The sequence below is a fragment of the Ustilaginoidea virens genome, chromosome 1 (genome assembly GCF_000687475.1).
Source record: "Ustilaginoidea virens chromosome 1, complete sequence".
In the NCBI taxonomy this organism is placed as follows: domain Eukaryota; kingdom Fungi; phylum Ascomycota; class Sordariomycetes; order Hypocreales; family Clavicipitaceae; genus Ustilaginoidea; species Ustilaginoidea virens.
The window spans coordinates 2,705,312-2,732,465 of record NC_057316.1 but is presented as its reverse complement, the minus strand read 5'-3'; the positions used below and the strand labels follow the sequence as shown (position 1 = coordinate 2,732,465).

Sequence of the window (27,154 nt, the reverse complement as noted above, 5' to 3'; positions counted from 1 at the left end):
GTCTGGGGCCTGGACGTCGATATGAATGGATCCGTGATACCGTGCGTGCGACTGGCAACATGCCGAAGAGCCGTCTCACGGGAGCATGTTACTAGGAGCCGGCATCCTTTGCTACCATGTCACGCTGCTGGGACTGGCTTTGAAAGCGCCGAGGCGGCCTCCAAGTCATTCTTTCGACTATAACATGGCATTGTATCACTTGTTGTATAACGCCTGGATACTCGGCGACGTGCATTGAAATGCTCGGACGAAAAGATGGCTTGCCATGGCACTCGGCTTTGCCCACGACTTGATTGAGGATCTATCTATCTTGGCACCCAGGTCCGTATTCATGCACTTTACTCGCAGGTGGCCTCGTCACACTGTAAGGGAGACGCAACGCTTTTACGCACAAGTGTTGCTGCCGATTCAGTTGAAAGCGACTATCGCTGCTTGCCAATCTGACCTATTGCATCATGCATCATGGAACATGGCACAGGCCAAGCCATGTAGTCCAAGAGCAACCCAGCAATCGCCATCTCTGGTGATTTCCAATGACGGCCAGTCTTTTTTTAGACTCATCTCTCAATTCCTGGAGTGGTTTTCGTTGTGCACAATAGTTGACTAGGAATAACGGCACGAGCTAGAACGACAACCACATATGTACGCAGTAGGCCTCGCGTAGGGTATGTATATGCCAACTCGGATTTCTAGTCGTGGCGCGGAGTATTCCGTTCGGCTTGTCAATGGCAAGACAGCTCCGAGATAATCTCCGAGAGATCAACAGCTATATTTGCTGCGCCATGTCGGACGTGCTGTCTGTCACTGGGAACCAGCTTGGCGCGGCCCGGCCCATGGAGCAAAGACGACAAGTGGTATCTGGCACTGTCTGTGCCTCCGGTTGTGGGGGGGGGGGGGAGGAGGAGGATCTGAGGCGAACGGAAGAACAGGTCGCGGCTGAAGTACTCCTTCGGCGATGGCCCAATGGAAACTTGCTCATTTCTGACTCTGCCTAAGATGCGCTTCTGGCGCAGAACCAAGGACGAGAAGGAAGACGTGCATGATGGTAGACTTTGCACCGTGCTGGACCGGGTTGCCTGTTTCAGAGGAGCCCTGTCAAGAAGGGGCCTAGCCCGCACTGTGTGTGCATCAACTAGGCTGAAGGTTGCGACTGGTCTCTGGCCTAGCCTTGCGTTGGCGACGGCGTAGGCTTTTCATGTGTTGGGTTGGGCACGGGGGGGGGGCACATGCAACGCCAGCTTGGCGAGGCGGGGGAAATCGATTCAACAGACAACAAGCAAAGACATGATATGACGATGATGATGGTTCTGGAGTCCTGGACGAAACGGTGGCCGAACGCGGGATAAGCCAAACGGCGTCTGACGGCTGCTCCACATTTCACCAGTCATTAGCCGCGCTTAGCGTCTCCCAGCACCAGTGTGGCGGGGCAAAGGGGCAAAAGTGGTAGGTACATGAATCTACCTAGGTACCTAGGCGAGAGAGAAAGTGACTGCAGGTTGAGTGATGTTTAGCCAGGTGCTCCGCAGACCTGTATTGACGGGCTTTAACAATGGACGTGGCTGGGCTGCCTGCCAGGTGCCAGGTACCAGATGCCAGATGCCAGCGCCTGTTGCTGTCTGCACTGGTACTCTCGGCCTCGATGAAACCCCCCCCCTCCTCCGCACGTGGGGCTTCTGAACATGCGAGATGCGCTGAGAGCACCGGGCCGTTTTCCCTCCTCTTCGCCATGCTTGCGCATGTTTCCTTTGCCACTTTGCGTCTTTGATCCAACTTGGCTTGCCCTCGACTTTGGAAACCCCAACCCTTTTGCCGCGACGACCAGAGTCTTTGTCTGGCGATCTTCATCCGTCCGGATTCCTCCACCCCCAATTTGTTCCACTCGAACCTCTCTCACTTGTCCCGCACCCCTCCTCCCCACCATTCGAACAAACCATACCAATCCGAGAAACGCTTCCAACCTGACCTGACCCGTCAACCATAGTTTGCACTGCATGTCGAGCCCGTTGGCGTCACCAGTTTTTAAAGTTTTCATACGGGCTCCGCTCTGGCTTCCACATCGACTCGTGGCTTCCGTCGTTGTGTTGTGAGCGTCCGGCTTGCCCCCCCCTCCCCCCCCCCCCGGCGATCCAACTCTGGGAACTCTGGTTCCGTTGGTCAAGGACTCACCTTGCGCGGTTGCCTCGTCTGCCTGCGTTCAAAGTGCCTGACCAGGTCTATTCTCGATAATGCCTTTGATCAACGGCCAGAAAATGGCGTGGTACGTGTGCTGCGCTACTTCTGAATACCTGCTGCCTCCCTCGAGCCTCGAGCCGCTTTTCTGGTGGAAGAACCGCCGCGGTCATGGACTCAGTTGCGAATCTTGATGGCTAATCACATAGTTCTCCCGCAGCGAGCCTTGCATCCGCGGCCATCGCTCAACTAAATGCACACACGCAAATGAACGTCTCATGGTGCCGGTACGGAAGCCTGGTAGACCGTTGAGCTCGTGTCCTCACCCTTCCTCGCGACCTTGTGCATGCGCAGCTGTCACTGCCGCCATTCCCAGAAAACAAAAGTGTCGGTGTGGGACGTCGAATACCGCCAGTCCTGCCCACGCGACTGACAATGACGCCTCCAGTCGTGCCACGACACCCCCTAGTCCTTCGAAGCATGGTCATGCTGGGTTTCGAGTGCACAAGCAGGGTACAAAGTCGACGTCTTGTAGGAAGCAGTCGGTTGATATTGCCGGCTTGCAGAGGATGGACACGAGCCAGTTGAATGTCATGCCGCCCTACAACGGACTGACTGCGCAGCAAATGAGAACGACCGACGGTTCAACCACTCCCATGTCGGACGCGTCACTCTACGGAACCATGGCCATGGCACCTAGCGACGGGTCAGTCGTCACCAGTCAAGCAAACTTTCCGCTGTTTCCCTACACCATGCCGCCTTCCACGATACCTGCTCCAGGCAACCCGGAACCCGCAGCAGATGGGGAAACCGATGGCCCAGCGAATGGTTCTGGAACCTCGAGCTCCCGAGCCGCCAAAAGCTGCTGTGGCAGCAGCGGCGGCGGCCAAAAGTCATCATTGCAAATCGACATCCCTCCCGGGCCAACACCCCCACCAAGCGCAAAGGACAAGGCGGAGCAAAAGGCCGAAAGTTGCTGCTCTCCCCAGCCTTCATACAACGCTCACATCAAGGAGTCGACTGCCGGGATCATGTCCCCTCCCGGAATACACTTCCCACCAAGCCCGGCCATGATGCATCATCCGTTTGAACAGGGCGTGGCCATGGGAAACGGGCTGTATCCTTTTTATGCGCAACCCAGCATCTTCAACTACCCTCCGCAGTACGGCTCTTACATGCAGCCCCTCCAGCCCGAGCAATGGAGGCAATTCATGGCAGCCATGACGTTTGGCCAACCGGGGGCCTGCCCTCCATTCGCCATGGCAGGAGCAGTGCCCATGCAGCAACCTCCGACCACGCCGAATGGATCCGCCTGGACATCACATCATTGCAGCTGTGGTGATTCTTGCCAGTGCATTGGATGCGCAGCTCATCCCTACAACGAGGCGACCAAAAACTATGTGCGCTCAGCTTGGAACACATTGAGGGAAGATTCGGACAAGGGGCCGCCTGCTCATGCAAATGGCAATGGATCGACTCTGAACGGGCCGGCGGCTATTGCGAGTGGCTCGAATGGCTCGAATGGCGAGCACGAAGAAATGGCAAACGGAGCCTCTCACGGAACGTCGACTCCCAATACAGTCAACCCCGACGGAACGTGGTCGCCTGTTGCTGCGCAGACGCCGTCAGACGCAGCGTCGGGCATAAGCGAAGAGCAGGCGTTATCTGCGAGTGATTTCTTCTTCGTCAGCTACCCGTTTGACGACGCCTGTGCCGGCCAAGGGTCGAGTTGTCCATGCGGCGACGATTGTCAATGCATCGGATGCACTATTCACAACATTTCCGGTCCGGCGGCGCAAGGCCCAGGCAACGATCATCCTTGAGCGCAACCAACGGGGTGTGGCATAACACATGACGCACGTTTTATTCTTTCCCCCTTGCCACACTCGGTGGTTGTGTTCCTGGACGTCGCGACCTGGATCTTTATGGAAGCGTAGCAATGCTCTTACTCGGGGAGTTTTATTGGTGTCGGTCGCTGGTTCGTGCTGCGCGCGCGTTTTGCCTGGGAGCGCAAGCAGCCGGCTTTACAGTTTGCACTGTACGTTTTTTATGTACATCTGACGTTGGCCCGGCAAGAATAATGTAGATACCCAGAGAAAAAAGTAAGCGACCCAAAGGCATTTTGATGCGAGGAATGCGCATGAATCGCGTGCATACAGAATGGCGGAAGCAGGAATACCATTGCTTCGCTCTTGAAGCTGAACAAGGGCCGTGAACAACGGCTGATTAGTTTGTGAGTGTGATTCGCCATGTTTGCATGATGTACGCAAGCCACGTGCGTGGCCCTAGGGCTTCGCCGCTGCAAAGACGGGCTACAGTGAAGGGAAGAAGTCGAATGTTTCCATGTTGTTTTGGACGCTGGGTGTGTTTTATGGCGAAAGGATGGTTGGCATGCTGCGTACATACTGCGTACATTCTGTGAGTTACATACGGAGTACATACTTCGTACTCGGTGGTTCGGACTTGGCCCAAGACTCAATACTGCAACTTTGCACTGTGCAGTATTGCACGTAAGACACAACATGAAGCCTGCGGAGTACTCCGTTCCTGGCTGGCCTCGGAACTACTGTACTCCGTATAAAAGCCGACTCGCCCGCTGGACGGTGGAAACTACAATGGACCCCGAAAAAAGCGGGACCAGGAAAAGCGGGACTAGACGTCTTTCAGGCACGCCTCGCCTCGCTGTGAGGGGCACGATGTGATATGAAGGAGGCTTGATTTGATTGAGCTAAGCTAGGATGTGATGGTGGAGCGCCTGTATAGGTAAGGTCATGTGACACTCGCCTCGTTCCAGTCAACAACTCACGGTTGCTTCAACCTGACATATACCTCCTTCCTGGTCGCCCATCACCTAACCTCGCTTGGTCTTTGCATCGCGCGGGCTTACCAGAGCTGGCTAGTGCTTCATGACATAGGAAAACAAAAAGGCAGGCCCCCAAGGCAGGAAAGGGGCCAATTTTTTTTTTTTTTTGTTTTTTTTTTCCCCCCTCCCTGGGTGCCCCCGTATTTGGCGCGCCATCATGCCCAAGTCTCGTGCCGAGGACTGGGCTCGCCACACCCGGCCGGGTCGCGAATCCCGACAACGCAGCCGAGACGACAGCACCGCTGCGCGGAGCCTGACGAAGAGAAGCCCCGCGGCCCGGTCGCCCGCCCGGTCGCCCGCCCAGCCAAGCCGCAGCGCATCGCCCGACAGCCACGCCCGTCACCATCACCGTCACCGGCGGCGGTCCCGGCACGCACGGCCGAGCGGCGCCGAGCCCGAGCCCGAGCCCGCGGAGCTGCCGTACTCGGTGCGCCCGCTGGTCAAGTCCGACTTCGCCGCCTTTGAGCCCCTCTTCGCCTTCTACCTGGAGCTGCAGAAGCAAAGGTACCTGGAGGACATGGACGAGCGCGAGGCGAGGGGCCGGTGGAAACGCTTCGTGGGCAAATGGAACCGCAACGAGCTCGCCGAGGGCTGGTACGACCCGGAGGTGTTTTGCCGGTGCGCCGAGGAGTACGCGGGGCGCGAGGGCGGCGCGTCGCCGCTGGCCAGCGACGAGGACGAGGACGAGGACGAGGACGAGGACGGCCCCGGCGGCTCCGGCTCCGACGACGGCTCCGACGACGAAGACGACCACGGCGGCGGTGACGACTACGGACCGAGACTTCCGGCGCGAGACCCCGCGCGCCGGGTGGGCGTCAAGCAGCCGACGCGGCGGGACCTGGCGGCGCGGGACGAGCTCCTCCAGGAGCAGAGGGAGGCGGACGGCGAGGCTGCCCGGCAAGCGCGCCGGGCCGAGAGGCGCCTTCAGAAGGAACGCCTGGACGAGCTGGTGCCGGCGGCGCAGCCGGGGACCCGCGAGCGCAGGCTGGAGAAGAAGAAGGAGGCGGGCGAGAGCATGCGGCAGTTCCGGGAGAGGAGCCCCGGGGTGGAGGTGGGCGACGGCGAGCTCATGGGGGGCGGCGACACGGCCGAGGAGTACCGGCGGATGAAGCAGCGGGAGCACAGGCGCAAGTCGGACCGGCAGGTCCGGCGGGAGGAGTTTGAGCGGGCCAAGGGCGAGGAGATGGAGTTGCGCAGGCGGGCGTGGCAGCGGAGGGAGGAGGGGACGGTCAGCATGCTGCGCGAGCTGGCCAAGCAGCGGTTTGGGCAGGGCCCGTGAAAGACGGGGGGGGGGGGGGGAATCTCTCGAAGTGTTGGGAAAATCCAAGGGAACAAGGCTGGGGGGGGGGGGGGGGGAGGGGGGGCCATGGGGGTTCGAAGGATAAGACAAAGTCATCAGAGTCGATCGACTTGGAACTTGAAGCTGGAGCTTAATTTTAGCTGGACCCGCCACCCCACTCCAACTTGGTCCAACATGGTCCAACATTGGTCCAACATGGAGAAAAAAACTCTGCTTCGGCAGCATCACTTGCGGGCGTCGAACGGACCAACTGGGCCCAACGACAACAACAACAACACCGAGTGCCATATTTTATTCCCTGCCTGTTGCAAGCGAGAAAAAAAAAAGGAAAAAAGAAAAAAGAAAAAAACCCTGTTGCCTTGTATTTGCGTCATTTCGAAACAACAGTGGACATGCACATGCACATGCACATGCACATGGACGACGACGACGAGAATGAAACCTACGGCACCGGGCTCCTCATGCAAGACCCTCGCGACTACTACCCCCCCTCGCCGCCGCCGACGAAGCAGGTCTTCACCATGCAGGGCGGCAAGCAAATCACGCTCCATCTGGTGGGACACAGCCCTACCGAGGCCCATCACCTCTGGAACGGCGCCAAGTTCATGGCCGACTACTTTGAGCACGACCCGTCCAGGGTGGCAGGCAAGTCGGTGCTGGAGCTCGGAGCGGGGGCCGGGCTGCCGTCGCTCGTGGCGGCCATCCTGGGAGCCGGCAGGGTTGTCATGACCGACTTTCCGGACCCGGACCTGGTGGCCAACATGCAAAAGAACATTGACGCGTGCGACGAGACGGTTGAGCCGAGGGGGCTCATTGAGCGGACCGTTGACGCCGTCGGGTTTGTCTGGGGTGCCGATGCCGAGCCGCTGCTGGCCAGGCTCGGCGGGCCTCGTCGCGGACAAGAGGGGGACGAGGACGAGGACGAGGACGTACACGGACACGGACACGGACACGGGCAGTCATGCCGGTTCGACGTCTTGGTGCTGGCCGACCTGCTCTTCCGACACTCGGAGCACGGGGCCCTCGTCAGAACCATCAAGGAGACGATGCGGAGAAGCCGCGGCAGCGTGGCCTACGTCTTCTTCACCTCGTATCGGCCATGGAAGCAGGATCTGGACATGAAGTTTTTCGACGTTGCTCGCGACGCAGGCCTCGAGGTCGAGCAGGTCTCGGAGAGGAAGCTGGACCGGCCTCTCTTTGAAGGAGACCCGGGCGACTTGGAGGTGCAAAAGACGGTCAAGGGATTCGAAGTGCGCTGGCGGCTTGAAGACTGCTGCAGCTTGCCATAGGGAACCTCGGGCAGCGCCGGGAACGGGACGTGGCGCAAGCTCAGGCCGTGCTCTTGCGTGTCCGAAGACGCGGAGTTTTGAAAGGAAACGAACTGGATGGAGTTATCCATCGGGGCAGCACAACACACGAGACGCGTGACGCGGCACGGCATGACGGGCATGCCTGATACATCCCCCGGTTGTTCATATGCGACATGGACGCCTTGGCGAGCGTCGTCGATCCGGTGCAGATGACTTGCCCATACGGAGTGCGGTAACCTTGGGGTTCGATGACACCAGCGTTGGGCTCTTCCATCAGGAGGTTTAGATTGGTCGGCAGTGTAGTTGGTAGTTGGTTTGGTGCATGGGTGGTAGATGCTGCTGACTGACGGCAAAGAGCAAACCACAGTGTGCATTGCGAGGGCATTTGCAGCGCGGCAGACTGTGCTGGGGCCGCGTTGCCCCGGGGGGTGGGGGGGGGGGGGAATTCGCACCTTCCTCATGGGGTTGAAAAATGTGGGGCAAGGCGGCACGCTTAATAATCATGGACTTGATCTCGGGCCCACGGCAGCTTCGCAGGGGCGGATCATCATCATCACCATCATGGATCCATCACCCCCTGTCGGGTCGTGGCTCGTGGCTCGTGGCTCGTGGCGTGATTCGGCACCAGCTGCCGTCTGGAACTTACCAAGGCCTTGCCCTTGCCCTTGCCCTCTTCCCCCACGGTGTCGAGCTCGTTCCTGTCTGTCTGGTTACAATTCAACTCCCGACAAACGACCCAAGGGGGTTGGCGGACTTTATCGACTGGCAACTGCGACAGCAACAACAACAAAAACAAAAACAACTGCGATTGTAATACCTGCGACAGCTGCAACCGCGACTACTGGATGCGCGGGATGCCCATGCCCGCTGCCCAAGATGCCTCTGGCCTTCGGGCCTGCCTGGAGAGAGACGGCTTCGTCGTCGTCCGGGGAATCGTCAGCGGTGCGGCGCTCGAGGAGCTCCGCCAGGCCAGCCGCACGGTCGAAGAGCTGGGCCGATCCGGCCAGTGGCCGCACGTCCGCACGGTCGGCAAGCAGTTCCCCCCCTGGGCTTACTCTCCCGACAAGGGCATCTGGGGCGTGCAGCATCTCATGGACCCCCAGCTGCCCGGCCACCAGGTCTTTACGCGCCAGTACTTCTCCGAGGCGACGCTGAGCATCGTCCGCGAGCTTCTGCAGTGCACCGACGAGGAGCTGGTCATGGAGCTGTTCAACATGCTGGTGCGGCCCGACGGCGGCGACTTTGAGCTCCGATGGCACCGCGACGACATCCCGGCCGAGGCCACCGCCGAGGAGGAGATGGCGCGTCTGCGGCGGCCCGCCTTCCACGCGCAGTACAACCTCGCCCTGTGGGAGGACGAGTCCCTGGTCCTGGTGCCCGGGTCGCACAAGCGTCCCCGGACCGACGCCGAGCGCCATGCCGATCCCTTCGACAGGGCTCTGCCTGGCCAAGTCGCCGTGCGGCTCGGGCCCGGCGACGTCGCCTTTTACAACAACAACATTCTCCACCGCGGCGTGTACGATTCCGCCAAGGACCGCGTCACCCTGCACGGCTCCGTGGGCCACGCCGCCGGCGGCGAGCTCCGCGCCCGAAACGTTTTGCAGCACGGCGTGGGCCGGTTTGTCGCCAGGGTGGACTTGTCCACGCTCGGCGACGAGGAGAGGCGGCGGGCCGACGAGATGCGGGCCAGGCTCGTCAGGTTGGGCGGCCAAAGCGGCGCGGTGGGCTACTCCCTGCAGGGCTGAGAACTCTCTCTCGGCGCAGTGCAGTTTTTTCCCGGGGTGGGACGTTGGGGGGGGGGGGGGGGGGGTTTAGGTCAAGGTGCAGCTGAATGTAAACGGTTGATGGATGGCATTGGCTTCTGTTTCAGTCATGTCCGACGCGTTTGGCAGATTATCATAGCATGACTTTGACATCTGACAATGTGGGGAAGGCGGGGCAAAAGCCGCCGCACGTGACGCGTCAGGAACCTCTTTGGCCTTGCTGCAACCAACCAACGCATGTGATTCGGTGGGTGGGTGGGGGTGGAGAAGGGGAAGATTTGCCGCTCGTGCCAACCTCGGCTCATTCCTCGGCTCATTCCTCGTCAACCTCGCAGTCGGTCGGTCCTCGCCTGTCCGCCGGATTCATCCACTCACTTGGCACTTGGCACTTGGCACTTGGCCCTTGGCGATGCATCCGCGCTTCTCTCTCCCTCTCTCTCTGTCTTCTTTCTCACCTCCTCTCCTCCCCTCCGCGACGACGACTGCACCGACGGCGACAACTCCGACGACAGCACCGACGACAATCACGCCACACGCTACCCTCGCCACATAACATAGCATAGAATCCACCATGCCCATCGTCACCGAGCTGACCAAGCGGCTGGGCATCCGGGGTGCGTAGAAGTCAGCCCGTCCGTCCCGTCCCGCTCGGCCGCTCTCTTTCATCATTGCGTGCCCTTTTTTTTTTTTTTTTTTTACGCTCTGCGAGAAGACCGCGACAAGCAGCTTCAGCAAGCAAACCCCCCCCCCCCCCCCGGCTAACTAACACACGCACGCAGTCCCCGTCGTCCAAGGCGGCATGATGCACGTCGGCACCGCGGACCTCGCGTCGGCCGTCTCCAACGCCGGCGGGCTCGGCATCATCACGGCCCTCATCTTCCCGTCGCCGGCCGCGCTGCGCGACGAGATCCGTCGCTGCCGCACCCTCACCGCCGCCCCCTTCGCCGTCAACCTGACCCTCCTGCCCGCCATGGTGCCCCCCGACTACGGCGCCTACGCCCAGGCCATCATCGACGAGGGCGTGCGCGTCGTCGAGACGGCCGGCAACTCGCCCGGCCCCGTCGTCGCCCAGCTCAAGCGCGCGGGCGTCGTCGTCCTGCACAAGTGCACCACCATCCGCCACGCCCTCAGCGCCGTCAAGCTCGGCGTCGACTTCCTCTCCATCGACGGCTTCGAGTGCGCCGGACACGTCGGCGAGAGCGACATCACCAACTTCATCCTGCTGGGCCGCGCGCGCCAGACCCTGCCCGTGCCCTTCATCGCCAGCGGCGGCTTCGGCGACGGCCACGGCCTGGCCGCCGCCCTGCTCCTCGGCGCCTGCGGCGTCAACATGGGCACGCGCTTCATGGCCACCGTCGAGGCCCCCATCCACCAGAACATCAAGGACGCCATCGTCGCCGGCGACGAGCACGACACCACCCTCCTGCTGCGCCGCTGGCGCAACACCAGCCGCCTCTACCGCAACAAGGTCGCCCTCGACGCCCTCAAGATCGAGCGCGAGAGCCCCACCGGCGAATTCGCCGAGGTCGCGCCCTACGTGAGCGGCAAGCGCGGCAAGGAGGTCTTTGTCAACGGCGACCCCGAGTACGGCGTGTGGACGTGCGGGCCCGTCATGGGCTTGATCCACGACATTCCCACCTGTCGCGTCCTGGTGGAGCGCATCGAGAGGGAGGCGGAGCAGGCCTTTAGAGATAGACTGGCCCTCATTGTACCCGAGTCGAAGCTGTAAACTTGCCATGCATCTACGAGGTGCTGTATTATAACTCTACATTTTGTCGCAGTCGTCGTCGTAGTCGCAGTCGTCGTCGTTGTCGTCGTCATCTTTGAACCTAGCGGCCGGGCAACTTGCGGTCGGGGGGGGACAAAAAAAAAAAGAGAACCAAAAATTCGCAATCATGAGGCCCGCCGTCTCGGCGGCTATGCTCTCTGGTTCCTCATTGGCACCTGCTGCCTCCATGCCGTATCGAGCCGGCTTCGCTCTGGTGCATCCAAGAACCCGCCGTGCCTCTCCCCCCTCCCCGGGGCATCTATTCTGTAAAACACCTCGGGCATGCCGCTGCGCAGCTGCTCGCCGTGCCAGCCATCGTCGCGGCAGCGACCCCTGTAGCACAGACTGACGCTGGTCTCCGCCACCGTCGCGCCGGGCACTGGGGAAACACGCCAGCCGTCCGGACAGGGCCGCGGCTCTCCCCGACGCTTCGGGATGTCCTCTCTCAGCACCAGCTCCGCCTCGGCAATGGCGCCCCGCAGCCCCAGGTAGAACTTGCCGGAGAAATCCGACGACTTGGCGAGCGAGAAGACGCGTTCCATCCCGCGGCATGCCAGCCAGAGCGTGGCATCCTGTCTGTACCAGTCCGACTTGCTCAAGGCGTGCCAGCGGCAGCTTCTGGCAGCGTCCGGCCGGCATGCGGAGACGACGTCCTCCGGCTCGCCCGTCGTCATGCCCGTCGTCATGCCTGGCGGACAAGACGCGCGCGGCTGCGGCTGCGGCCGCGAGGGGGAACATGGCAGTGCCGTAGAGTGAAAGTAGGGCTTGCCGAGTCGGAAATCGAACAATTTCACCGTGGGCGCCGACGTGTCCCCGGCGACGAACCGCTCCGTGCCGTAGACCAACAGGGGCCCTCCGGCGTGATATGGCTGAAAGCTGTCTCGGTATACGGCGTCGTACGGTGACGGTGTCCGGGCGTCCATCAGCCTGAACGTCCCGTCCTGCCAGGAGCTGAGGAGCAGGTTCCTGCTGTTCCTGTGTCCGACGGGTTCTATGGCCCAAACAGTGGTGCTGGTGCCGGCGTCTGCAAGCGACGTGGGCAGGTCGCCCTCGTCGCTTGCGCCAACACTGTGCCTACCAGGGGTTGGTTCAAAGACGACGCCACTGGGGCGGATGGTGCCATACTGGATCGGTTGAGAGCTGCTTCCGAGAGCCACGGCAAGATGGTCATTGTCCAGGAACTTGATGTCCCGAATCATGGATTCCTGGTGCGGTGGCCGGTCTGGCGACATGTCGTGAAAGGCCAACGCCCCCAGGCTTGCGTCGCGTTCCGGGGGCACGTTGCACAGATGGAGGTGCGAGCTCCGACAGGTAGCCAGAATGCCCGTGTCTGGCCGCCATTCCGCGCAGCTGACAGCCAGGCGTCCGGGAGAAATTGTCAACGCAGACATTCGATGCTGGTCCCCGCGCGTGTCCAGCGTTAGCGGCTCGGTCAACGACGTGCCGAAGGAGCTGTCGTCGGCGGCGGACAGTATCTGAACATGCCCGTTGGCTCGGCCCACCACGATGTCTGGCGTTCCGGGAGCTCTTTCGATAATCTTGAGGGCGGTTACGTCTCCGGTGCCCGCGGCGTAGTTGGTGTGGCGGCCCAGAGCACTGCCCCAACTCGGCTTGCTCTTGGTTCCTTCTCCCGTGCACCATCTGACGTGGACGTCTTCCCCTGCTCCCCAGGCGACCACCTCCTGGTCCAGGCACGACACGTGATGGGCGTCAACGATGCCATGGAAATCCACAGCCTGTTTGGCGGGTCTAGGTTCCCTGTGTCGTCGAACGGGCGGGTAAGGAGGAGGAGGAGGAGGCGGCTGCGTCCTGAACACGTGGAACCGGATGGCGCGCTTGTCCCAGCATCGGTCAAGATATGTGAAGCGGTTGGCCAAGAGACCCCAGGGCGGCTCATCCGCACCAGGTTGAACACCACCACCAGCCGCCGCCGTTGCCGTCGCCGTGGGGACATGGAGAGAGGGGAACCGAGTCTTGACAAAGGTGCGCCAGCCTGCAGTTTCGACAAGCCTGTGGGAGCGTCTGGCGAGGCGGCCGAGATGGGAAACATCGCGGGCGGTATCTAGGCGCTCGACAATGTCGAGCAACAAGTCATCCGGCAGACTTGACAGTGACGCTTTCGGCATGGTGACGAACCGTCCATCAACGAGTGCTGAGCGAGTGTTGGGCCGGGCGTCTTGTGTTTATTGTAGAGGAGAGATGCCGGCGCTTGGAACAGAAGGCTAGATGACCAGCGCGCCTGCCTCAAAGCAGCCCCAGTGGCTGCGACGGTGTCGATATGATATTTCGGGTAACGTCATGTTGAACATGCCCGTCCTTTTGCTTGAAACTTTTGAGTGTGTGGGGGGGGTGGAGGCGGAGGCGGTGTCTCAAGAGACGCTGCTTGGGATGGGCCGGTACAAGCATTCTACCCGCGATCCTGCCGACTGACGGGCGCGGGCGGTGCTGGGGTTGCTGGTCATCTGAGAAGTGGCAAGGTACCCGGCAGGTACCGCGCCGAGCAACAAACAAACAACTCCACCAACCACCCCATCAACACCAACCTACAAACAACGCCCTTCTACGTACAGTACAGTACATTACTCGGCCGTTCTTCAGTCATCGAGCCGATGCCGTGATGCTGCGGTCAGAAACTGCCCCCCTGCTTCGTCACCGACGACTGGCTTATACCCGTGCATATATGGTCGAGCTGTAGGCCCTTGTAATTGCCCCTTGTCCGCAATGGCCGAGAGGCGCTCTAGCCTCAAATCTCACCAAACTCCATTCGATTCTTCTATACAAATAGATTCAACGCCGCCACAAACGCCATTCATGCCGCCCCTGTAAGACGATCCCACCGGCAAATGCTTATTCATCTAGTCGTAAACTGCGCGTCCACGTGTCGGCGGCAACCCGCGGTCGCCATCCTCGTCACCAAGCCTTTCCTTGCAAAAGGCGCCCAAGAAAAAGGACAAAAGGAGAGAATTTACATGAGAAGGTGTATTGCCCGCGCGGCCTTTTCCGCCGCCGCAACATGCCAGGGCCCCACGCCCGTATCTCTCGGAACCATCCCTCTGGCCCTCGAGAGGGTGGCCAGTCCTCCGAAGCAGCTCAGCATCTCTCTCAGTAGAGGCTCGTATGCCCTCGGGCTGGCATCCGAGTGTATGAGATTTACCTCCATCGCTACCGGCGCGTCTTCCATCCGGCCTCCTGTGCGTTTGATCAGGTAGCCGCTGGCCAAGGCTGGGCGCAAGTCCGTCACGCTCGTCGAGTTGTTCAGCCGGTGCCCAACCACTGCCACCCAGGTCTGGTCAGTCACGTCCACCAGGACGGCATCCGTTTCCGAGTCCGGGCCGGCCGCTTCGCCGCCTGGAGTGGCGGCGGCGGCGGCGGCGGCGTTGGTCGGAGTAGCTGGCGTTGCGCTTTGCTCCGGGGAGACAGCGTTGTTTGCTTGCGGGGTCGAGACGGGCGTCGTGTAAAACGTGGCTGCCGTTTGCGGCAGCCTCACCACCGGTGGGATGAACTGCAGGGATGGGCTCGAGTTCACCGTCATCAGTATGACCGTCACCGACGCCTTGACGTCTGCCCGTGCCAGTTCGGTCCAGCACTCCACCTCGTGCTGATCCATCGGTCCGCACTTGGTAACGATGATCCTCCAGTGGACCTTCCAGGTGGCGACCAGATCCAGAGTAGATACCCAAATCTCTTGAGCCACCTCACTCAGCGACCTCGACGGCAGCTTGCCTCTTCTTCCGAGGCAGTAGGCGGAAGTCGCCTGTTGATATCCTCGGTCGTCTGTCCAGGCAGCCGTGATCCAGCGCTCATCCACCGTTCGCGCATACGCAACATGGATGCACGAATTTTCCCTCATCAACGACGCCGACGGTGTGTTGATGAGCTTAAAGTCGACAATGCGAGGCAGAGCTTGCTCCAGGCGGATGGCTGGTGCGGGCATGGGGCCGCCAAACAGTGTGCACCGATCGTACGTCTCCACGCAAAGTCTGACCAGTTCGGAAGATGGCGTGACAACCATCGAGGTCGGCGACGACATCATGTCGGCCGATACGAGCTGTAAAACTAGTTCGTTCGCGACCGGCTCCTTCTTGGCCGAGAGCTCCCTTTGGTACGAGTCGAAAAACCGTTGAAATGCCGCGCACGCCTCCACGATTGTCCCTGGATTGTTGGGGGAATAGATGAAGTAAACCACCACGTTCGTGTCGGAAGCCTTCAGGTTGGAGAGCGCGCTTCGCATCGTCTCCATGCTTCCCACTAGCGCTGAGCCATGCCCAGTCAGCGTCGCATCGGGCGAGGTGGATATCCGGTCCACTTCGTACGGAAGGAGACCATCAGCCACGTCTGCCGACAAGGCCAAATTTTCCACCGACCCAAGTCGCAAGACTTCATATACGCTCTTGATCCGGCCTAGAAACGTCTTGGCGCTGTCCTTCATTCCTTTCCACCCGGGAAATATACACACGGCGGTGATGTCTTTGCTTCCGGACGAAGGCGCCAGTCCCAGGCTTTCCCAGAACGTGACTGCCGACGGCAGCACGGATAGTTTCGCATCAGACCTACACATCTCCAAGTGCGGCCCGGGAATCTGATACAGGTTGCTAGGCCGCATCTGCTCAGCAGTCGCGTCCCTTCCCGGAACGGGACGTGGTTGCAGTCGACTGTGCGGACCTTGGAGAGAAACGTCTTGAATGTCCAGAAAGCTTTTCAGACGGCTGGGCTCGATGCCCCGGAAGAAGAATGAAGCAACATCTCGCAGTGACTGGAGAGACGCTCTGACATCGATGGGGATGCCCTGGCCATTCTGCTCACATGCCGAGCCGGGCTTGAGACGGTCTGTCCCGTTGTAAATTTGCAGATTGCCCACAGAAGCCTGCTCAGCCAATATCTGTGCCACTTGTATGAAATCTTCGTCGCTCAAGGAGAGGTCGAGGCACAGCGGCTCCGGATCGGAGAAGAAGACGGAGAGGGGGGTGTCCGGTGTTTCGGGCTTGGACAGCCTGGGCAGCTCGGTAGCAAGCTGGTGGTCCGGTTCCTCTGCCGTGTCAGTTTCCTTCAAAGAAGTCACCTGCGACGCATCATCATCATCACCGCCGGACAATTGCTTGACACTTGATTTCAGAGGCGAAGTCGGCTCGTCATCGCTTAGGCAGCTTGAATCATCTTGATCAGATTCGTCGCTGCTCGGGTCGCAGCCGGCAATGTGGCCATCCAGCTTTGTAGGACTGGGCCCAAGCTCATGTGCCTCCAGGCCTGCCAGGGATCCCAGCAGCGCGATGGTGGGCAGTCTCTGCTCGTTTGAACCTCGATTCTGCTTGTGGCGTTTGAGATACTCGGTTTCTGGTATTGTCCCCAGCTCAAGTTTTTGTTTTGCGGGGCCAGCATTCTTGTTGTAATCGAACTGCCCGCCCTTCTCGTATTTCTTGTTAATCTTGGGAAGCATTGGGTCAAAATCCATCTTCTCAAATATTTTCTTGATACGGTGACCCTCTGAAGCTGTTGCAGTCCCACTTCCAGCCGCCACGAGGGAGGCGCGCACTCGCTTGAAAACAGTATGCGGATCAAACGGGCTTGGTTCTCGCTTCATGGGAGTTTGTTTGCAACTCGTCTCTCGCTGAGTCCCGATGTCGTTTCGAGCACTGATGGCGTGCCGCAGTTGTGGCTTCGTGAAAACATCGACGTCCCCGGATGGATCGGCAACCTCCGCCACGGCAAGTCGTTCTTCTTTGGCCGATTCAGGGGCTTGCTGAAAGTTGTTTTCCAAAGATTCGGCCCCAATGCTGCCAATGGCATCATCAAGGTCCATTTCGCTAGGCTCTTCATCGAAAAAGTTGAAGTCGTCTTCAGTGACATGATCGTCGGCGAACATGTCACCGCCGCTCAGGTCCTCGTACATGTGCTCCGCTTCCACCAGTAAATTGCCATCACTTCTCTTCTTGCTGGACCCTTCCAACCCTGACCCTGGCTCGAACGTTTCCGCTGTTATCGCGAGGTCGGTTCCGTTACACTCGGCGGCGTCTGGGACAGCTGCCACCGACAAAGGATTGCCAGGACTTGACAGCGTACCATCCAGGGACGGCGTTACTCCATTGAAGTTCTGCAGGGCATCCGGCGGAGTAGGATACATTAGTCCCGCTGCTGCCGCGCTCGCCCGTCTCAAAAACATGGGTGATTGTCCGTTTGGCCTTTGAGGTCGATGATCATTGTTGCTGGCGTCGTGAGAGGCGGTCATTCGGTCTGCTTTTCTCTTGGCTATCTTCTCCTGTCTTTCTGCGCCAGAACTGAACCAAGACTGCGCATTGCCTAGGGGGTCATAACTTTCCTCATGACCGCTGAGTAGCGTATCGCCTACCCGGCTCGTGTAGGATACCTCGACAGCCTTCTTGCGAAAGCAGAGAGGGCCAGGCCATGGAATAGAAATGTTGGGATTCAATGTTTGTAATCTCTTGGGGTCGCATTTTATGCCGCAAAGCTTGGGCTTGGAAACGAGCAAGTTTATCCAAAAGCAATCAGTCAACTTGGAATGGGCCAGGCCACGATATTGTAAGAACTTTGAGCATGTCCGTTTCGCGAGAGAGTCGTGGATATCAAGAACTCCTCGAGAACTCAATGCCTGCGTGTTTGGTGTTTGAGCCATACTAGCTGTACCGCCGTCGAATGGCGTGGGTAGTTGGCTGGTAGCGATCATTCCCAGAGGAGCGGCTAGTATCCGTTTTCCAGGAACAACCGGGCCTGCATTGACCAAATCGTTGAATGAGCGCAGTCCCCGGCATATCGTCAGGCTCATGCTGAGGACAAGTGTACCCGTCGTTGTCATGTAAGCTCTCATGGTACCTACCGTGGCAGCTCTGTCGGTCGCCACTTCGCCAACGCCATCGTTCCCTAGGAAGGACGGAGATAGGAGCACGGTCTGATAGTCGAGGGGAATGGCGCCAGTGCGATTGCAGAAGGCGGCCGACATGGTCAAGAGAGTGGCAAAAATGAAATTTTCGTACACAGCCTTGGAAGATGTCGGTTCCCCCTGACTTGACTTGAACTCGACCGTCGTCGATCCAGAGCCACTACCCTCATGTTCTTGAGACACGCCTGGCCCGGCGTGGGAAGATGATGGAACAAGGTAGCGTTGCGCCTGGTCGGGGGCGGATGTACATGAGTTCGAACTGGCCGGGGCGTGACTGGCTGGTGGCTGATTTGTTCGAGGTTTTTGAAGATGACCCGGTTCCAAAAACCCCTCCTCGCCTGCTGTGAGCGACTGGTTGCACAAGATCAAGGAGGTTTCCGGCTCCTTGGTGCTGATGTCATGACTGCCTTCCTGTGCAATCAGTCGGAAATACCAGAATCCGCGACGGCTGGCGTCGTAGTGAACAATATGACCTTGGTCTTTAAGTTTACCCTCGATTTCAATGGCTACAGAGTTAAAGTTCTGAAATGCGTCCGGGGATGGTTCGTAGAAGCGGAAGTAAATGGAAGAGATGTTGTTCTATAGCATGGGTTAGCGACCTGACCTGACCCAAGGGGTTCAAGCACTTGAAAAAGGAACACGCACCACAACGAGGACGTTCGTATCATATTCAGCAGTGTCCATCTCGGTGTCTCGGTTCGCGGTGCACCATAACTTGTTTGGGAAATTGTCTCTGGGAGCTACAGGTAGCGCCTGAGACGCTGTAGGCGTCCAAGGAAAGATGTTGAGCAATGAGGGACCGGCTGGAGCTTTTGGCTGGACGACACGGAATCCCTAGTGACTGCATGCGATTCCACGGATTGACGCCTTCACCGGCTCCATCTCCGCGAACGTTGGTGACGGGCTTGCTCAGCCACCGCTACAGTAGCAAACTGCGACACTTGAAGGTGCTTGTCAGTTGTCTGCTTTCGGTATATGGCTGATGGTCGTGGCTCGTCGGAATCGAGGGAGAGGGAAGGTGACGGGTCCACGGGAAGGTATGCCGTGGCGGGAGTAAGGATTTGCTGAGGCGCGCAGTAGGAACAAGGAGATGCTATAAGAGTTGAATCAGGATGTTTGGATACGCTCATGAGGCCCGGTCTCGATTTCGACTTGGGACGGACGTCGTTGTGGGGAGGAGTTGCACGAGAACTTGCGCTTGGCCAGTGGAGGATTGAACGACTCGGCACATGGCTGTGGCTGGGGGCTTCTGGTTGCGCGACAGGGAAGACGTCTGGTGCCTGGTGCCAGGACCCAGCCAGACAAGACAGCACAGCACAGCACAGCACAGCACGTTGACAGCACTGGTCTGGTGGCGCCAGCTGGCTGGTGCCGGGCTCCAACGCAAAGCCCCGCGCCGCCCCAGTGCCAGGTCGTGCTGTCTGGTGCCCGGTGCCCGGTGCCTCCAGTCCTTTGTCGTCAACTGTCCAGAAGTCGTGCCCATGGTACATAGCGCAGGCAGGGACCTGGCTGATGCCAGGCGGGGCACCCAAGTTGACCCAGCCTGTACTCCGTACTCCGTACTCCGTAGGTACCAGGTAGCGCCCTGCAATTTTTTGACGGCTTCAAAGTGTTGCAAGTCGGACAACCTAGAGCTACGAATGTTGCCTCGTGATTCTGCTTCGTCTCACTTGCCTGGCTTTGCCTGACCCGTCTTTCCCTACACCTCCCTCCGCTATACATTGATATGTATGTTGATTCCCTCAATTCTTTCAACGCGTTTGCCGCTAAATTCCCCGTTGTGACCAGTACCAGTACCAAATCGTATCTGCACGTTTTTATGGGGGTGCGATGCTGCAGCTCCGGCCCCACAAGTGGAGATTACAAAGGTACATACATGTATGGAGTATGTATATGTTAGGTCATGCATGGCTGGGTTTTTCTTCGCGGCGCTGCGGCAGTCACCCAAGTCATGGAGAGTCCAGTCCTGCAGTCAATTTGAATTTTATTTTTCCTTCTTCTTTTCTTCCTCTTCTCCCCCCCCCCCCCCCCCCCCCATGCAGGCATCCGACCTTGACGTCGAGTGGACGACGCAACGCATCGACTTGCAACCCCTCGCGCCTCACGACATATGGACAGTCTAGGCCTTGCTTTTGCTCGTTTCTTGCAGGGTCACTTGACCTTGAAAATCCTTCCTTCACAATGAAGCTCTCCAACCCCGGAACCGTTCCCGTGTACACCATCTCCGGCGCATCTACATCCCGACCTCTTCCAGATTGGCTGGCACGCAGGCGGAAGCGAAGTCTGAAAAACGACCCCGAGTATCAGAACCGGGTCGAGCTGCTTCAAGATTTCGAGTTTGAAGAAGCTAGCAATTGCATTCGAGTCAGTGAAGATGGTGATTGGGTCATGAGCACTGGCACCTACAAGCCGCAAATGCATGTGCACAACCTGCCACAGCTCGCCCTCTCTTTTACCCGCCATACGAATTCCTTGAATCACGCGTTTGTGTTGCTCTCTTCCGACTACTCTAAATCACTTCACCTTCAAAACGACCGGAGACTCGAGTTCCACACCCCAATGGGTCGTCACTATGAAGTGCGAATCCCCAGATATGGACGAGACCTCCTGTATGACCGTCATTCGACGGAGGCGCTGGTGCCCGCTGTCGGGTTGGATGCGGATGGTAAGGGCGAAGTGTTCCGCATGAATCTCGAACAAGGACGTTTCATGAAATCCTATCAGATTGAGGTTGGGGGCGACGACGAACTTACGGGAGGAGGGTTGCAAGGCGGGATTGGCGTTGGCAGTGTCAATGTTGCTGCTAACGCGGAAAACACTCACAACCTCATGGCCTTTGGGACATCCATCGGAACTGTTGAATTCTGGGATCCGCGATCGAAATCTCGAGTCGCGTTGCTGGAAGGACACGATGGCCAGGTTACAGCCCTCAACTTTGGCAGCTCTGGCTTGTCGTTGGCGACCGGATCTTCAACCGGCATCATCCAGCTTTTTGATCTGCGACGTCCGGTGTCTCTGCTCAGGAAAGACCAAGGATATGGCTTTCCAGTCAAGAAGCTCATTCACATGACCACATCTTCCCAAGAAAGAAAGATCATGTCGGCCGATAAGCGCACCATCAAGTTATGGGATGAGGCAACTGGAGACCCCTGGACATCTGTCGAACCCGTCGTCGACATCAACGACGTTGCCTGGTGCGAGAACACTGGTATGCTACTCACTGCGAATGAAGGCAAGCACCAACATGCCTTTTTCATTCCGCAACTTGGCCCAGCTCCGAGATGGTGCTCTTTCCTAGACAGTATGGTGGAGGAGATGGCCGAGGAGGTCCACGCCGAAACGTACGATAACTACAAGTTCCTGACCCTGCCGGAGCTCAAGCAGCTGAGCTTGGCACACCTGGTTGGCAAGACAAACCTGTTCCGACCATACATGCACGGATACTTTGTCGCATCCAAACTGTACGAGCAGGCCAAGTTGATCGCCAATCCATACGCTTGGGAGGAAGAACGAGTGAAGCGCATCAAGGACAAGATTGAGAAGGAACGCTCCAGCAGAATCCGTAGCAGGAAGAAGGTCAAGGTCAACCAGAAGCTGGCAGACAAGATCCTCAAGAAGCAGGAGAACAGGGACAAGGTTGACACTGAAGCGGGCGTCCTTGGCGATGATCGCTTCGCCCAATTATTCGAGGATGAAGAGTTCGTGGTCGACGAAATGAGCAAAGAGTTCCAACTACTCAACCCTAGCACCAAAGTTGAGCAACCTGCAGATTCCAGAGCTCCTACCCGCTACCAAGCCAAGGACTCTGATGATGATTCCAGTGACACGGACGATGACGTACCAACTACGACCCGGCTCAGGGATAACATGACAATGCGGGTAACGTCTACGCAAAATCAAGGCCAGCAAGCTCGGGACACTGCGTTGGGTTCGCGGCGACAAAAACGGGGTCGCACTGATAAGGCGCATGGTGTCGATGTGGGCGGCGAACGTCAGGTAACATTTGTTCCTACATCAAAGAAGAGAAACCAACAAGACGAACCGGGCTCGACGCCTCGACAACAACAAAGGGCGGGGCGACGAAGCGCCAGCTCCAACACATTCAGAAGAATGTGAACGCCACCAAATCACGATGAACCACCAATCCGAATTACGCTGAAAAAGGTCCTGAAGGATGTTGTCGTATCAAAACCACAATGCCCAAGCGCACTCGATTCGCATCGCCCCGAATCTGATCCTTACCCTGAATCACTTCCTAGACTTGTCTTTGACCTTGTCTCTCGCAATGCCCTTTTCCAAATCCCCGACGCGGATCTGAGGCGTGAACGATACGTTGTCATATTGTTCTCGTCTTCGGTCTCGTCTTGACGAACCCGTGGATTTTGTTACTGAGGCGGGGAATTCTGCTCGTCTTGGTGTCATCGCAGTGACGACTTTCCGTACCGAGTGTCTGAGGACCTCCTTGGCCGTCCACTCACGCTTTTTGGCGATGAAGAAGAGTGTGGCGGTGCAGGCTGTCGCGTTGCTGGTAAGAACAGTTGAGGGACGAGATGGGCTGAAGTCACGTACCTCCAATGACGGCGACTATGGCGACAATCACCATGATGGCGACCAAACCACCCGTTGAGATGTTGATGGAACTGGTGGAGCCACCTTTGTTTCCTATATCATCTCCATTATTGGTGCCAGCATCTGCACCATCTACAGTTTGCAACGGGAAATGATGGACGGGAGTGGTCATGGTTAATCGTCCTGAGGGTTACCAGGTTAGTCGTGCGAAGCTTGTCACGTCTCGGTTTCAACTATTTGGACAGATAGTTTAGGTTTAAAAAATGCAAGCAGAGCGGCATACCCCTCCTCCATATATCAATGAATAATCAACCAACCCCGTAGGGTCACCTTCCACAACCCCTGAAATTCCTTCACGTCGGTTAACTCCAATCACTGTGACATGCGATGCCGGTACTTCAACTGTAGTATCACTAGCCGCCGACTCCTCCATCGGAACACATGATCCTTGTTCATTCCTCACACTCTCTGGTCAAGCTCGTCACTCGAAATGGTTGTGCTCAAGGGTATACTTCGTCATGATTGGTGGCCGCTCGCTTAGAAGCGCCGACCGAAAAACGCCAGCCCCTGCCGCACCCACCAATGAAATCGTCAGCGTTAACCTTGTGAGACCAATTCAACTGCGCAGTGCGGAGTGGTCTCCTTGATCGCAATTACAAAACATGCAACGATCTAAGAGAGCTTGGCAGAGGATTTGGCTCATTGAGGTCTCACGTTCTTATGATGTCCATATCTGAGCAATCTGAGCACAGCTTTGACTGACTATTTACCTAGGTACCTAACGGGGTACAGAAAATCCCAGCCTGCTCCTAACCGTGACTGGACTTATGAGCACCACCAGTAATTTGTACTTTCCTTCCAATTCCCTGGTCATCAATAAAATATCACACCGCAGCGGCATCGTGGATATCGTCTCCTTCTTGTTTTGTTGCCATGGCTTTTTCTTGTGGTGATATGCTGTCTGCTTCCTTCCTTAAATGCGTCGTGAGTCAGCTTAGATGAGGCAAGAACTCGCGCGCGAGCCTGCCAAAGAAGGAGCATGTCACAGTGACTCCACCAACTTTGGGGGAAGTCTTGTTTTCTTGCCTGCTAGATACCTACTGTAACTCCTGTCTGGATTATCTTGCAGCCCTTGAAATTCAACTCTCAGCACCATAAGTTGAGATGGCTCCCAGAGCCCCCCCAGCCAAGCCTGACAGAAAGCCACTTTGCCCTCCTGCTTCGTCGGACTACCTTCAAGATACTTCCGATATTCCCGGCACTGACTTCCCTTGGCGACAGCATTCTTCCAGCCTCGCCAGCAAAGTCGAAATCATTGATGCACATCCGGCAAACATGGGGAGAAAAAACAGACCACCCTCGATAATTTTATCACCGCTGCCTTTGAACAATTTTGACGAAATCCGAGAAGAGGAAGTTTGCCTACCTCATAAAGCCAACTTACAAGCCAGTTCCCGGCATTCGAAGAATTTGTCCAACCATTACGTCAAAAGACGTCCTGGTGGTCATGGTCATGGTCCATCATCTGCGAGTACATGCGGCGACTTGGAAGGGCCTCACCGTGTTACGCCTCGGAACTTTAGATGTTCATCGATTGATGAGCTGCAAAATGTCGCATATCCAGAGCAGCCATCCAGTAGAGCGCGACTAGAAAGAGGTACGAGTCTGCTATCGCGAACATCAATGAAGAATACGTCGAGAAAACGGAGCAGCGTTGGCAAACAGCAGTCGCGGATAGATGAGCGGAAAAAGACGCTCATGCATCAAGTGGCTATTCACTGGAACGAATGTATCAGTCTTGCCGAAGAAGAAAAGGCTCAAGCCAACGAGGTGATAAAGCAGCTCAGTCATGACTCCCGTCAGCTGCAATTACGGTTGCATGAAGCTGGCCAAGAACTGGACAACGAGCGCCGCGAGCGCCAGGACGCGCAGTTGAGGCTCAAAGACCTTGAAGAAAAAGACATGCAGAACAACGCAGAAATACTCAAACTGACTCAAGAAAAAGCTTGCGTCAAGGAAGAACTTTGTTTAGCTAAGGAGCGAGCTACCTCTCTTTGTTCCAAGTATCGAGTGTATCGAGTAAAGCTCAATGAAGCCATTCTGGAGCAGCAACAGTTATTTACCCAGGCAAAAGATTTTTACAATGAGTCTATCCGTCAACTACGCCAGGAATTTGAGGCGCGAGTTGCTGTTTCAAAAACCATGGAAACAGGGATTGCCGAAGGTCGTCGTAAGAGGGAGCAGATGAAGCGTTGCTTTGAAGAAATGTGTGCCAACCTCGAACAGCAGGTGAGGGAGAGTAAGTGAGGTCGTTTCCAACGTCAAGATCATTCTTCTAATACGATGACAGAGGAGGACTTGATATCGCAGCTGCAGGAAAAGTCCATTCGACAGGAAGAAGTTCTTGCGGCTGAAAAGAAGTTGTCTGAAGAATTAAGGAGCTCACTTAATTCCAAACACGCCAATAATGACGTGGGCATGGAGAATCTATCAGCCTCGATGTCGAAGCTGCATGACTTGCTCTCTGAAAAATTCGCCACGCCGCCAGGGGGCAATGAGTCGTTTGTTGAGATTTGTTGCAGGTGAGGCACCTTGGAAATGCGCTTCAATGCCCTTTACTTATGGGACGCAGGCTCCAGAGTCTCGAACAGCTTATCAAAAGCCGTGCCGCCGAAATCTCAGAGGACAACAATATTGGAAGCATTGCACAAAGTCTTCAGCAGAGTGTTTCTGCCAAGTCAGTAGAATCTAATTCTCTTTTTGCATCGCAGCGTACTGACCAAAATAGGATATCGTCTGAACTCAGCGCCATAGCTGACATGCAAAGGAGCGCATATGACACTGTTGCAAGCATTGGCAACGCTTGTCAGTCAGAACTCGGATCCATCGGGTTGAAACTGAATGCCTTGTCTCAGCAGCAGGTAGGACTTTACGAGACGGTCAAATCAACAGCCCTGGACGCTTCCAACGCCATTGGAACTGTCAAAGAAGATGTCTCGTCGAGCCAGAAGATCTGGAAAAGCATGTGCCACAACCTAGAGGACTGGATAACGGAATCCCGTCGTGTCAACATGGAAAAACACGGCTCCTGGAAAGACAGCATCGTTCTGCAGCTCATGCAGCGCAAGAATATTATCGAAGAGATGAGGCGAGGAATGACGGAAGCATCGCAGTCCTTTTCCACGAACCTCAATCAAGTATGTCAAGCATTGGCGAGCCAAGACGATTTCGCGCAAAAGATGAAGACCACAGTGGACGAGGTTCGCGGCGTTTTGGAACATCGGATGGTTCAGGGGCAAGAAAAAGTGGACCATGACCTGAAGCAGACGCAGCGTACGCTGGACCACTTACAAACTCAGATTCGTGCGATTAGCGATCAGCTAGTTCGCGTTGATTCGTCTGCCTCATGCTCAGAGAAGCCCAAGTCGGTGGAGGTGGTCTCTTTACGGGAAAAGATTCACCAACTGGAAACAGAAGCAAAGGTGACCATGGATCTACGGAATCGTTGGCATTCTGACATTGAGATGGTCGAGTCATTAAGACACAACCTGAAGATCATTCCAGATATAGTTGTGGAGATGGATAAATTCAGCCAGAATCTTGAAAGCCTTTCGGAAGTTGACACTTTTTTCAAGAGTTCATTCGATTACCTCAGGAAAGAACACCAATGGGTCAAGCATCAGTTGCAGAACCAGTCGGGAAAGGACAAAGATGACGGGCCTGATGTGACGAGGACGTCTGAAGCCGGCGGCACATTGCATGGTCAATTGGGCCAAGGCGAACACAACAACGACAACGGTGGGAGCAAGGGTTCCAGCGACGTGGCTCAGAAGTCTTGCTCGGAGCATGTGAAGAATGGTTCAACTTTATCCAGCGCCAGCATGACGGCAACAAAGCGAGTCCAAGTCCACAGTCCGGTGGCGGAGAATGACTCTCTTTCACCCGCTCCTTCCGTTCAGCAAGAGCAAAAACGGAGAAGAGATTCGGTTCAAGTACGTTCGATTTTGAAGGCCACCGCTCCGTTGGCCCCTCTCGAGTTAATCGAAGGGGAAGGATTTTGCCAGGAGACTCGTACTGAGCTTGGCACGGTACAAGAGCCTCGATGGAGCATTTCTGCTTCGAACAAGAGTTTGGCCGGCCAAAGAATTATTCACGAGCTCTCTTCTGGGTTCACGGTAGAGAAGAAAAGCGAAGTGGTGTTTAGTTTGCCAAGGGTCACCGACTTTCAGACAACCATGTCCATGTCCACAGAAGGAGAGCTGCAATTGGACAGGGATAAGCCGAAGGCCAAGCGCCTCAAGTTGTTGGATACAACCATCGACTCAAAGAAGCGACCGAAGTAGCAAAGCGGATGATGCCGGAAGGTAAGCAGTCTAAGAAAGTCGGCAAAGATATGAACCGTCCCGTACGAGCCTACAGTCAGAGGGAGAGGCTGTCGGCATTGGCTGTGGTTTAGAACAGCTCCAGCTACAATGGCGAAAAGGGGCCAACAAATTGAGGACGGACGAGGTTGCCCCTGA

The 27,154-nt window shown here is 57.1% G+C and overlaps 10 protein-coding genes across 10 annotated transcripts; 7 read left to right on the top strand and 3 right to left on the bottom strand.

The window, feature by feature from the left end:
* Window positions 1–2,225: 2,225 nt before the first annotated feature.
* UV8b_00523 (uncharacterized protein) lies at window positions 2,226–3,992 on the top strand (the record flags this gene model as incomplete). The annotated part of the gene is made up of 2 exons (XM_043138021.1): window positions 2,226–2,257; window positions 2,390–3,992. 2 exons carry the CDS (start codon window positions 2,226–2,228, stop codon window positions 3,990–3,992), a joined length of 1,635 nt encoding a protein of 544 aa, XP_042993955.1.
* A 1,197-nt stretch (window positions 3,993–5,189) lies between these two features.
* Window positions 5,190–6,311, top strand: UV8b_00522 (uncharacterized protein; the record flags this gene model as incomplete). Its single annotated transcript, XM_043138020.1, has 1 exon — window positions 5,190–6,311. One exon carries the CDS (start codon window positions 5,190–5,192, stop codon window positions 6,309–6,311), a length of 1,122 nt encoding a protein of 373 aa, XP_042993954.1.
* Window positions 6,312–6,724: 413 nt separating this feature from the next.
* Window positions 6,725–7,621, top strand: UV8b_00521 (uncharacterized protein; the record flags this gene model as incomplete). The annotated part of the gene is made up of 1 exon (XM_043138019.1): window positions 6,725–7,621. The coding sequence occupies one exon, from the start codon at window positions 6,725–6,727 to the stop codon at window positions 7,619–7,621; it is 897 nt and encodes a 298-aa protein (XP_042993953.1).
* An 881-nt stretch (window positions 7,622–8,502) lies between these two features.
* UV8b_00520 (uncharacterized protein) lies at window positions 8,503–9,387 on the top strand (the record flags this gene model as incomplete). The annotated part of the gene is made up of 1 exon (XM_043138018.1): window positions 8,503–9,387. One exon carries the CDS (start codon window positions 8,503–8,505, stop codon window positions 9,385–9,387), a length of 885 nt encoding a protein of 294 aa, XP_042993952.1.
* A 589-nt stretch (window positions 9,388–9,976) lies between these two features.
* On the top strand, window positions 9,977–11,134 carry UV8b_00519 (uncharacterized protein; the record flags this gene model as incomplete). Its single annotated transcript, XM_043138017.1, has 2 exons — window positions 9,977–10,019; window positions 10,185–11,134. The coding sequence occupies 2 exons, from the start codon at window positions 9,977–9,979 to the stop codon at window positions 11,132–11,134; spliced, it is 993 nt and encodes a 330-aa protein (XP_042993951.1).
* A 188-nt stretch (window positions 11,135–11,322) lies between these two features.
* Window positions 11,323–13,299, bottom strand: UV8b_00518 (uncharacterized protein; the record flags this gene model as incomplete). The annotated part of the gene is made up of 1 exon (XM_043138016.1): window positions 11,323–13,299. One exon carries the CDS (start codon window positions 13,297–13,299, stop codon window positions 11,323–11,325), a length of 1,977 nt encoding a protein of 658 aa, XP_042993950.1.
* Window positions 13,300–14,138: 839 nt separating this feature from the next.
* On the bottom strand, window positions 14,139–18,749 carry UV8b_00517 (uncharacterized protein; the record flags this gene model as incomplete). The annotated part of the gene is made up of 2 exons (XM_043138015.1): window positions 14,139–18,644; window positions 18,711–18,749. The coding sequence occupies 2 exons, from the start codon at window positions 18,747–18,749 to the stop codon at window positions 14,139–14,141; spliced, it is 4,545 nt and encodes a 1,514-aa protein (XP_042993949.1).
* Window positions 18,750–20,246: 1,497 nt separating this feature from the next.
* On the top strand, window positions 20,247–22,181 carry UV8b_00516 (uncharacterized protein; the record flags this gene model as incomplete). The annotated part of the gene is made up of 1 exon (XM_043138014.1): window positions 20,247–22,181. One exon carries the CDS (start codon window positions 20,247–20,249, stop codon window positions 22,179–22,181), a length of 1,935 nt encoding a protein of 644 aa, XP_042993948.1.
* Window positions 22,182–22,313: 132 nt separating this feature from the next.
* Window positions 22,314–22,806, bottom strand: UV8b_00515 (uncharacterized protein; the record flags this gene model as incomplete). The annotated part of the gene is made up of 2 exons (XM_043138013.1): window positions 22,314–22,579; window positions 22,635–22,806. The coding sequence occupies 2 exons, from the start codon at window positions 22,804–22,806 to the stop codon at window positions 22,314–22,316; spliced, it is 438 nt and encodes a 145-aa protein (XP_042993947.1).
* Window positions 22,807–24,317: 1,511 nt separating this feature from the next.
* On the top strand, window positions 24,318–26,977 carry UV8b_00514 (uncharacterized protein; the record flags this gene model as incomplete). The annotated part of the gene is made up of 4 exons (XM_043138012.1): window positions 24,318–24,933; window positions 24,985–25,216; window positions 25,267–25,371; window positions 25,423–26,977. 4 exons carry the CDS (start codon window positions 24,318–24,320, stop codon window positions 26,975–26,977), a joined length of 2,508 nt encoding a protein of 835 aa, XP_042993946.1.
* Between the last annotated feature and the right edge of the window lie 177 nt (window positions 26,978–27,154).